Source organism: Grus americana, chromosome 12 (assembly GCF_028858705.1).
Source record: "Grus americana isolate bGruAme1 chromosome 12, bGruAme1.mat, whole genome shotgun sequence".
In the NCBI taxonomy this organism is placed as follows: domain Eukaryota; kingdom Metazoa; phylum Chordata; class Aves; order Gruiformes; family Gruidae; genus Grus; species Grus americana.
Window position 1 is genome coordinate 11,108,073 of NC_072863.1, and position 11,804 is coordinate 11,119,876.

The 11,804-nt window shown below is 48.7% G+C and overlaps 1 protein-coding gene across 5 annotated transcripts in view; it reads right to left on the reverse strand.

The window, feature by feature from the left end:
- The window catches only part of ZMYM3 (zinc finger MYM-type containing 3), a 32,216-nt gene that overhangs the window by 19,941 nt on the left and 471 nt on the right, over positions 1-11,804 (reverse strand). For 3 of the 5 annotated variants that reach the window (XM_054838931.1, XM_054838930.1, XM_054838927.1), the window contains exons 1-4: positions 11,595-11,728; positions 2,004-2,900; positions 1,258-1,301; positions 789-861 (exon numbers count right to left, since the gene is read on the reverse strand). In XM_054838931.1, the coding sequence (XP_054694906.1) occupies positions 789-861; positions 1,258-1,301; positions 2,004-2,886 (1,000 nt within the window). In that variant the 5' untranslated portion in view covers positions 2,887-2,900; positions 11,595-11,728. Of the gene's footprint in view, positions 1-788; positions 862-1,257; positions 1,302-2,003; positions 2,901-11,594; positions 11,729-11,804 lie in introns of those variants that run through there. The other 2 variants (XM_054838928.1, XM_054838926.1) reach the window with 2 other exon arrangements.

An 11,804-nucleotide genomic window follows, 5' to 3' on the forward strand; every position in this document is an offset into this window, starting at 1 on the left:
AATCTCTCATTAGGAAACTGAGACAGAAACCTCTGCCATGAGACACACGCTGGGGTTTTCTGGGGTCACCTTTCTGGAGTCCCTCTACATGCTTTGTACCTGTCTGCGCGGAACAATAAAAGGACCCTTAAAAGATAATCTGTCGGAATTGGAGATGAGTCAGGAGGTCTTTAAGCAAACTGGGCTTAAGTACAATTCCTCTCTAGGAAGTCATGATTTGCCAAAGTTGAGCAGAAGCCCAAAGTGTGAACATTTACAGCAGAAAACCCTCCAAGAATCAGTAGACCTTAAAGGGAACAAGCTGGATCACCAGCCTCCAGCATAGGCAGGCAACGAAGGAGGAACACACAAATACTAGGGAATGGCAGGATGACACTCAACACCTCAAAGAACAGAGACTTCACATACTTTTGCAGGAAAATCCTCAAAATGCAACCTTCCTTCAGACAGCCTGCTGCCATAGAGACAAAGGAAGAAAGTTTCTGGCTGAGGAGATGGAAGATGTCATTCCTGGGAACAACCCCAGAGTCTCATCCTATTGCTTGGTGTCCACACACCACTGTAAAAATACTACAACTCTCCCCTTCAACCTAAGTACCCTGAGAGAGCAAGGCATCACCCCAGGATGAAGACTCACAGGGTGAAGGGACCTGTCCTGTGTAGGAGCAAAGTCTGCACAGAAGCTCCAGAGTTCCCAACATACTCTTACTATGAACCACCTACTCACGACAGGCTCTCACCCCTGCTCTCTGGCTGAAAACAGGCACTGGCCAGCCCTAGTTACTCACTGTTCTCAGAGGAGTTCACAGTTTCAGGCCTGGCAGTTTCTGATCTTCTGGCTCGCTCACTTCTTTTCTGCTCCTAGAAGACATTCAGAAAATACTTAGGCTAACCATCTGCTAGGACAACCGTGGATAAATATCTCAGATCATGGTGGAGTTCCAGCTTCTGGGATTTGCTTTTCCAATAACAAGGCTGAAAACGCACAAAACTCCACGGATACCTGACCAGAGTTGGCAAGATGGGGGAGAGGGGGAAGTAGGCTTATGAGAATGACATTCCAGCTGGGAGTAGCAGGGACACACTGAAGCCACATTACAGCACAGTGGTAGTGCACAGGGATCCCTCCATCACAGGAGACATGCAAACTCCTTCCCAGAGGAGTGACAACACAGCCAGTGTCCCTCATGGAGTCTGACAACAGCCAGCCACCCTCCATGCTCCTGTAGCATATGTACTTGACTGCATTCTCCTCACCTTCTCAGTTGGCAGCTCGCTTCCTTTCCCAGACAGGCCTTCTCCTGGAACAGAAGCACAGAAGAAGCTTGCATCTAACATCTTTTCTCCAACAGAAGAGGACAGGTATTCTTCAAATGCAGCTACCCTTTGGGTCAGTCTGCACATGAAGCTAACTAGTCCTGGCTAACAAGCACAGTTCTGGTAGTGATCAGACAAAGGAAAACTCCTAAACCCACCACCTGTAGTTAGAGATTCAAACATGCAGCTTGGGAGGAGTCCTGTAAGGGGGAGACCTCCCTGCATGGGGGCGGCATGCTGGGCAGTTGCCTCCAACTGCTTCTGACCAAGACTCAGCATCTCAGCCAGGATGACCAGCCTGGGCATGGGACTTTGCCTATTGGAAACACCTTCTCCTGATGTCCCTCAGTTCCAGCAAAGACTCTAATGATGAAGAATGTGAGCTAAGCTGATGCACAGCTGCAGCTTTATCAGGGAAGCTCCTAGCTGACACAAGCACTGAAAATCAAAGTTAAAGCTATGAAAGCCAGAGCAAGAGCTTGTGTGCATCAAGGAAGTAGCTTCCAGAGCATTATTCCCTGCAAGCAAGACACTTTCCCCAAATCTAGCTCATCAGTAGCATTGACCATTTCCATAGCAGGGGACAGTGGGAAAAGTTGGAGTGCAAAACAGACTCCAGCTTCAGCAAGGTGCAGCAGGATGACCTCCTGAGCAAAAGGAGGCCAAATTCTGCAGAGATAACCTACCTGGTGATGGTGAGGCTTCCTGTATTTTCAGTACACTACTTTCTTTAAACGAATTGTTCCCACTATCATCCCCTTCCTCTGCCTGATTTTCCTCCACGGGCTCAGGGGGCAAAGCTGTAAGACGATTGTCCGAGCTCAGTTCTGCCTCTGCTTCCCCTGCCAGCCCTTCCCTCTGCATGGGTGAGCTTTTCCTTGGTGCCTTCAACCTCGTCTTCTTTGTCTGTTTAAGACTGAGTTGGTGGGGGGGCATTGGCGGACTTGAAGATTGTGCTGTGATTCCTTCTGTGGCTGGGACACTGCTGAGGTCCCCGGAGTCAGGAACGGGCTGTCGGGGCAATTCAGCGGCATTGTCATCAGACAGTGCAGGAATAGCAGCAGCACTATCTTCCTTTAGGTCCCCAGAATCATTTTTTGGTGCATCTTCCCCTTCCTTCCATGTTTCTGGAACAAGGGCTTCTTTAGAGAGGGCAGAGGAGTTTGCCAGTCCATCCTCCACACCCTGGGAAGGATGTGCCTTATACAGCCCATTCAGACCCTCCGATTTATCTAGCTCCATCAAGTCAGCAGTTTTATCCAAGTCATCTAAAACATCAGGTTTCTCCAGCATATCCAAGACGCCAGGTTTATCTAGAACAAGGTCGTTTGATTTGTTTAGTTCAGACAGGCTGTCTGCTTTCACTAGGAGGTCCAAGTGCCCATCTGCAGTCATCTGCTTGGATTGATCCCAGTCAGGGGACTGAAGAATGGAAATTTCCTGGTTAGAAGCTGTTTGGGAGCCCAGGAGATCTTCCCCAAACTCCATGTCAGCAGGGAGATCCCCAATAAGTGGTTTGTCAGGCAAGGACAGGGGGTCCAAAGATCCCGAAAATCCACTGGAATCCATTTAGAAGATGGCAACTGGAAATGAGAGAGAAACTTGCAAGTTAATGAGAAGTAGTCTAACACAGCACATGAATTGTCCACTCTTGTGAATGTTGTTGGAGTAAAACAAGGCCAGATAATACTGCTAGCCATAACCAGGATATGAGCAGGTCAATCTTGTGAGGTTACAAAACTCTAAAGCCAAACAGCAGCAGCGGGATGCAGCAGTTTGGTATAGCAGACCTTTGGGAACTCTACAGCCTCCACACACCTCACCACAGCATGGCAAACAGACTTGCTTATGCTAAATGACACAGTGGGGGTATCAGAAATTACTCGAGAACCAATTCGGGAGGCTTCACACAGCTGTTCTGTGGTGTGTAATACCCCCTTCCCTGCCTTCCTCTTTATCTTACCAGACCCAAATAATCTGGTCTGTCTTTTCTCCTGATCTGTTCTCATGGAGCTAACACATCTTTTATTTTTAAAATATCTTTTCTTTTAAACATGAAGGTAGAAAGAACTCCTTTACAGCTCTGTAGCCTGTGCCTTGAACAAGATACATGATGACAAGATGAACGAATTTTGTCAGAGGACAGATATAAACCATGTTATGGTATAACTACAGCTACGGCATAACCCCAAAACTACGTGGGCTAATATTCAGACACAGAACAATTGAAAAAGCTTAAGTTAAAACTAGGAGGAATTCTGGAGAGTGGCAAGAAGAAAGGTGGTAAAGTCCATGATATTAAAAGCAGTCATAAGAGGACGAACAAGTAGCAAAGTAGACAAAAGCATGCAGTGTGGAGTCAGGAGAAAAGACCAGTGTGATTTTGCAGGGCACAGACAGCACACTTGCACAAGAAGATGTGATGCTGACTGTTAACATCAGAGGGACAAAGTTACAGCCCAGCTCCTCATGGTTGACATTATCATAAGACAGAAAGGGCAAGACTTTGAGATGAGGCGAGCAAGCATTTATATCAATATTGGCTAAGAATGAATTATACCCTGACAAAGAAATAATGGTTGACAAACCTGAAGAGGGAAAGAGAGAAGGAGCTGGAGTCTACAAGTGGTGAGGCAGAGTAAGACTTGAAGTAGCATCACTTCCCCAAAACAGGCTCTAAGTAGACACTACAAGGAAGGCACTAGAATCAAAAGATGTGGCACCAACCTATGCCCCGCTATTAGAGTAATTCTAATTCTAAATTTGGCACTGTTTTAAGCCCTGAAGCAGAAGATTCAGTATTCCTGTCTATTGGGACTTACTATAGGCATAACTCATCTATATCAATGAAGGAGGAAGCCTGAAATAATTTCACTGGTGATGGCTGATTAATTCTCTCTTTATATCCTTCCCTCTGAAAGGATAACCAAGTCTCACCAATTGGTTTACTCAGAACTAAACAGGACAGAGAATGTACCCAACTTCTGAAATTCATTTAAGCAGGAGTTTAGGAAATCATATCCTACAGCTGGAGCTCAAAGTCATTGCCTCCTTATTTTATCTAAAAACAAGGTGACATTTTCTGTTTCACAGCGGCAGATAAGCACTGTTCCCACAATCGCAAACAGAAAGTACAGAAGATGTAATCTTCAGAGATGCCCAGCAAGTTTCACCACTAAAGACTTTGGTGATTCCGTTTACTTTCTTTAGTTACAGAGCAGACAAAGCTGCTAGAATGAGCAATACAGGATCTAATATGTGTTTTAGGGTGGCTGACAGAAAGAAGAACAAAGTGAAATAGATATAAAGACATCTGAAAGAAGGTGAGAACCTTCCCAAGATGATAAACACATTTTTTCTGCTGCTCAGGTTACAAACAATGCCTCCTTCTCAAAGATGTCCCCCACAGACAGCAGACCTTACAACAATGAGTAGCAGAAAGGTCAAGCCACACAGATGAATAAGGACAGTTATTTACAGGTATACTTAACAGGACTAACATACTCATCAAATTCACCTTCAGACACTTTGCACGAGTCTGCAGCGAACCACAGAAGTGATACTCCTACAGTATTTGACACTTTCAGCTGGCCTCATCTTTGCTTGGTAGAAATAGACCCTGGGAACAATTTTGGAGCATAAGAAATCCATTTGGGCATTCCCTCCCAAAGGATAATGCAAGCAACAATTAATCTATGAACTTGCAATGCTACTCGTGCTCCACAAATAGACCAAAAGCATCTGGTTTCAATAGTGTATACCTTAACATTGCATTCAAGCTTTGGGCACAAGAGCATTACAATGCAAGACAAGACTGACAAACTTAATGGCAATAACACTGACCAACAAAATGGTCTTAAAGAGAAGAAGTATTCTGCAGATTAAGTCAACTCAAAACTATTGGTATGTGGTTGGGACAGATATGCAGACCTTTCCGCAGACCCAACAGTCCATAGTAAGACCATTCACTTGAACATTCTGGTTGGTAGCGTAGCATAGCACTTGCCCTGTGCATTCAAGGTCCTGTCCACTTTCATCAGCTCTGTCCAAATCCCCCTGGCAGAACAGCTCACACGTTCTGGCAAATGACCCAAAACTTCTTAGGATGTGCAAAGCTAAGGACTGCTGCAGTCTGTCAAATGAAAGGACCATGTATCCAAATACCCTGTTCCTATTCACACCAAGAATGGATACCTGGGAAGAGACTATAAGAAATATAACTAACAGGATGTTCCTCTTCAGGACATCCTCTGATCAAGCAGCAGTCAGCTGCTGAAGGAACTGCATGGCTTGAGTTGCACTGACACTGTCACTGTTAAGAGTCTGTACTGGGCAAAACCTCTGTGAATCTGCCTAATCCCCCTTTGAACCAAAAATTCCAGTGGCAATGTTCTGCAGACTAACACTTAGTTTTTAAGTATTTTCCTTTTGTTTATTTTAAACCTGCTGCAGCAGAGCTCCGTGACAAGGCAATATAGAGCAGATGAGTGCTGACTTTTGATGTATTTATAAGAATCTGGAAAAACTGATAGAGTTAGAGTTGAGGCTGGACCCAAGGAGGTGATGCTGACAAGCAGTTTGAGTGGGAAAGCAAGGAATGTTGCTGCTCATCACTGCAATTCTGCTTCCCTGACAATGAAGCCTTTACGGCAGCTTTCAACCACCAGCTGATGAGGATGAAGAGGGCAGCCCTCAGAACAGGAGAGAACGATGCTTTCCAGCTCCATGGGTTGCTCTGAAGTCAAACTCAACCTGAGGAAATTAGAGCTGCCCAGCTGCAGCAGGGTAAGAAACACTACTTCTGTTTGCCCCAGGCATTCAGATTTATCTGGGCTTTCTGCTGAGCTTCACAGTGAGTTAAAGCTGCCAATTGAATGTGCACTTTACCTCTGGTAAAGTCTCTTCTCACTTTCTCCAACAGAAGAAAAATAGCTTATTGTTTCTGGCAGATGCTGAAAATGATCCACCACAAGTCATCTTTTTTATTCCAGGACCATATAATGCACAGCTCAGCCACTGGGCTCTGGTCATTGGCTTGCTTGAAATCTTCCTCTTTTCCAGCCACATACCTGGCAGTGAGAAGAGTATGCTGGAACATGACTCAGCCAAAGAGGAGGCAGTGTGCTGAAATCCTGCACATTACAGTCAATACAACTGCTCTATTGGACATTTGGAAACTCCTTACTTCAGACTCAGCATCATTCTTTCTGGAATATTCAGTGATCTTCCTGGGAAGATCAAGTTCAAACACTGAAGTCCCCTGCGCAACAGTCTGAAGCGGAGTGCTTCTCAGGTAGCATGCAAGAGTTTCCAAAGAAGTGATGGGATGGCTGAGAGTCCTCCCCAAGTGCACAGGATTGGCACAGAATGCAACATTGACTGCCAAATCCAACATCTGTGACTACCAGACCTGCCCTGCTCTTTCTGCCAGAGGGGGCACATGGATATCCTCTCAGACCTGGAAGCTCAGAGACATCTCTGCCATGACACTCAAGTACACCAAGTGACTACCTAGGACTTTATCTAGCTTATTAAAGACATCAGTGGTGCTGTAACTGCACACAGATCTTCCACATCTCAGTGTCCTCAAATAACTATTAGGAGGGGAATATGTGGCCTACCTACAAAAATGAGGAGCTACCATCAAGCATGTAATTAAAATCAGGCAGTAAGAAAAAACACTGTTACTCCCTCACAATAAACGGAATACCTCAGAAGTCTCTACTGCCCACAAAAGAGCATGGCCATGCAGTTACTGCTTTCCTCTAGCAAAGGAAGAGCAACTGCTTGGGTACCTGTCCTAGACTTTAGTTCATGGATACGGATTCAGATTTTCAAGACTTTTGAAGGCTGAAGGATTTATCTCTTCTGCTATTAGAGATCATCTGAAGTATGAAAACCATTAACTAATAACTACAAAAATTAAGACACTTAAATCAACATTCCAGCTAATTCCTACCTACAAGTTCTCGAAGACCTGAGCAGAGCTCTGGAGGAAGTTCCTATTTTTTATGCCAAATTTTAGAATAAACTGTAACACCCAACTTAGTATTTCTTGACAAAAACAGTGGTCAATACACAGTTCTATCAATAAAACATTAAGAAAATAATATCCTGTCCTCCCAGCATGGTTTCAGTCAACAGATCTTCATTAACAATATTATACCTTGAGTGGCATATATAGCAAAAGCTAACTTAATTGCTGTGACTTATTTCAGTTTATCTGGGCAGCTGACAGCTTTCCACATTCAAGCACTGCAAACATTTCTTACAGATTGGTTAACTCATTTATGAAGAATCAACAGCAAACTAAGCACACTGTTAAGGACCAGGTTTCAGTCCAGTCAAAATTCTCCGGAAAGGAGCAGAAATGTTATTCACTAGTGTTTTTGGAGAGGCAGCTCTCTGCGCTACCACCTGGCAGCCCAAACTCAGTCTTCAAAGAGCACAAAGCCCAGTACTGCTTGCACACAGTACCACATTAGACCATTACTGTCTCATTTTTGGCTAGTGTCTACACTTGATGACAGTTACTGGAACAGCGGAGATGTTTCAATGTACTGGGTTTGTGTGGCAAGGTTTTGGTAGTGGTGGTGGGGCTACAGGGGTGGCTTCTGCGAGAAGCTGCTAGAAGCTTCCCGTGTCTGACAGAGCCAATGCCAGCCGGCTCCAAGACGGACCCGCCGCTGGCCAAGGCCGAGCCCATCAGCGACAGTGGTAGCGCCTCTGTGATAACATATTTAAGAAGGGAAAAAAACAACATAGTGAGAGCTTTTGCAGCCAGAGAGAAGAGTGAGAAGATGCAAGAAACTCTGCAGACACCAAGGTCAGTGCAGAAGGAGGGGGAGGAGGTGCTCCAGGCACCGGTCCAGAGATTCCCCTGCAGCCTGTGGTGAAGACCATGGTGAAGCAGGCTGTCCCCCTGCAGCCCATGGAGGAAGGATGAGGGGGGTGTGGAGATTCCACCTGCAGCCCATGGAGGACCCCACGCTGGAGCAGGTGGAGGCACCTGAAGGAGGCTGTGACCCCATGGGAAGCTCGTGCTGGAGCAGGCTCCTGGCAGGACCTGTGGAGAGAGGAGCCCATGCCAGAGCAGGTTTGCTGGCAGGACTTGTGACTCTGGGGGGGCCCCACGCTGATGCAGTCTGTTCCTGAAGGTCTACATCCCGTGAGAGACCCGTGCTGGAGCAATTCGTGAAGAACCGCAGCCCATGGGAAGGACTCATATTGGAGAAGTTGGTGGAGGACTGTCTCCTGTGAGAGGGACCCCACACTGGAGCAGGGGAAGAATGTGAGGACTCCTCCCACTGAGGACCAAGGAGCGGCAGAAACAACGTGTGATCAACTGACCACAACCCCCATTCCCCGTCCCCCTGTGCCGCTGAGGGGGGAGGAGGTAGAAACCAGGAGTGAAGTTAAGCCTAGGAAGAAGGGAGGGGTGGGGGGAGGTGTTTTAAGATTTGGTTTTATTTCTCATTGCTCTACTCTGTTTTGCTTGATAATAAGTTAGATGAATTTTTCTCTAAGTTCAGTCTGTTTTGCCTGTGACGATAATTAGTGAGTAATCTCTCCCTGTCCTTATCTCAACCCACAAGCATTTCGTTATACCTTTTCTCCCCTGTCTAGTTAAGGAGGGGGAGTGATAGAGCGGCTCTGGTGGGCACCTGGCCTCCAGCCGTGGTCAACCCACCACATTCAAATAAAAAAATAAATATCTGGCACACTAACACATGAATCCTACTGCTTTAAGAATCAACCATGGTTCAGAAAACACCTTCCAGTGATGAACCTGTTTTGTTAATTGAAAAGAAATGGGGAGACATGACCCATCTCAAAAAAAACCCCACCACATGAGGTAAGATCTACAGCAGAGACAGACACAAATGCACATGAGGACTTGAAAAGATGGAAATCAAAGTTGGACAAACTCAGAAACAGTCATTTCCAGATTAACACTATAGATGACTAATCAACTGACTCAGGGATATGAAGCCCTCTGTGACTTGGAGATTTTACAATAGCATTCAGTGACTCTCCAAGTCAGCTGCAGCTACTTCAGATGTCGCTGCTCAAGTTCTTCAGCTTGTGGTTTGCAGGCAGGGCTCAGTGAACTGTTTTCTCATCTCCAAACATTTTATTGGTTCTCTCAATTAGAGTGCAAACAGCAGTAGTTATCACCATGTCCCCTTCAGGCCAGTCTTCATGTGTGACTGGAACTGTCTAAACAGCCAGAACTGGTAGACAGAGAAAAGAAGGGCCTTCCCAGAACATCACCAGCAGCATCAAGACCAGCAATGGTTTTCTAACAGTCCTGAAGCCAGGAGGTACCAAGACTGCTGCTAGATTTTTCCACAGCAGGTGACTCTTCCATACGTCCCTTGGACTGCTTTCACCATGAGCCTTCTGCACTAGAGGCTTCTGCTAGGACACCTGTGTGCATTGGGGTCATGCACCCCAGCATCACTGACCATAAAACATCTGTAAAAGAAATAACACAAAGGGCTTTGCTCCCAAAGTAAGGCCATGGACTCAGAGTCAGCTGTCGAGGAATCTGGTATGACTTTCTGCCATCCTCCAAAGCAAGGGCACTCACAGTAAGAGTGATGTAAGCAGGTGCAGAGAGAAACAGAGATTGTGCATATATGTATGCTGGGGCTGTAAGCTGCAGGTTGGCCATTACAGGTGGCAGCTCTGTAGGCTGTGGCTATTCCTTTAGTAAAGCCAGGCTGGCAATAATGACAGAGCTACACTCTTATTACCAGCTTTGATCCCAGGACAGGCAGGGTTAGGCAAGAGAATGCAGATTAAAAGTTTTCTTGGGGAATGCAGCAGCAGTGAGAGAGAAAGAAGTTACAGCCTAGAACAAGAGTCATAGCTGAAGCACAGAAGAGTACAAATGAAGCAGCTCTCATCCTCATCAGACGCTCCAGGAACCATTTCCCAGCACTCAGCTGAGCATCCTATCCCTGACAAAGACCACGTCCAGCACCGCCTCTGCCCACACAAGTATATCCGACTGCCAGGGCCTTTTCCTGTGCCAGGCACACGTCACAGCCAGTTCCTAGCCTCGCAGGTGCACACCCTCCCGTCTGGGACCAGCCTGCCTCCACTTGTGCAAACCACATGGGAGGTACTGATGCTTCTCAGGGCACCTTGCTGGCTACAGCCACACTGATGCTTCTCAGGGCACCTTGCTGGCTACAGCCACACTGCTCACACACACCCCAGCCTAGTGAGGCTTCAGCAGATCAGGGCTTTGCCTCCTCCAGCAGCACAAAGCAGCTTCAGCCCCATGGGGCTGCACATTTCTCTCACAGGGCCTGATATTACAGAGCAGCACATGGTGTCCAGGAATCCACACACACTTCAGACCTCCGGGACACTCCCAAGCTCTGCCCCAGTCCAAACTCACACCACCCACACAGGGGGAAGGCAGACAGAACCAGCTGCTGTGGTTTTTTTGAGCTGCACGGACATCGTTACTATGTGTGGTGACAACAGCATAAAGGCTGCGTTGCTCAAAGCCTCTGCCTGAGACATGGAGAGGAAAGACGAGGAGGGTCCTGGGGCAGAGTACTAGATGCACAGCAAGCTTTGAGGCAGCTGGGTGCCAGGGGGAAGCCGGGGGCCATTTCTGCCACTCCACAGTGCAGCTCCCTGCAGCAGGGACAGGCCCCGCTGGCATGGGTACGCCGGGGGCCGGGGCAGGTCTCATGAACCACAAGCCCCTGGGCCAAGCCTGTGCCCAGGCTGGCACCCAGCACGGGGAGCGGGGGGGGCACCCCCTCCGTCCCAACTAGCACCACGGCGGGGGCTGCGCGGGGATAGGTGTCAGGCTGGGGCCTCCCCCACCATACTGGGGGAGACCCTGAGGCCTGCTCCCCTCCCAGCAGGAGCGAGGGTCGCACCGGGGTCTCCCCCGTCCCAACCAGGAGGGAGAGGCCTGCCCCACCTCCAGCAGACATGGGACCGGTGCTCCATAGGGGTGGGGTCCCTGAAATCCGGCCCCCCGCCGCAGGGCGCCCCCAAGCGGTCGCCGGGGGGGGGGGGACCAGGGGGGACGCGAGCGGCGCTGGCCCCGCCCCCTTGCTGAAGGTCCCGCCCTCTCCCGACAAGCGCGCGCGCCCCCCCCCCCCCATGCTGTGGGGAGGCCCCACCCGCCCCGCCCCCCGGGACCCGCGCCGCACGCGCCTGCCCCGCCCCCACTCGCGGGGCCAAGGACCGGCGCCCCACGGGCGGGCGACTCGTGGCGGACTCACGCCGCGCCGCCGTCCCACCTGCGTCTCTCGTGCAATCGTAGGGAGGCGCCCGCGGCCAGCGCTGCTCGTACCTGGCTCCCCGGCGGTGGGCCGCCCGCTCTACCCAGAGCCCGGATTCGGGTCGCGGCCCCTTTAAATGGAGCCGCCGCTCGGAGCCCTCAGCGCGCTACAGCCCTAGGGGGGGCGGGGGCACCGCCCCATTGGCTGTACAGAGCGAGGGACGCTTTC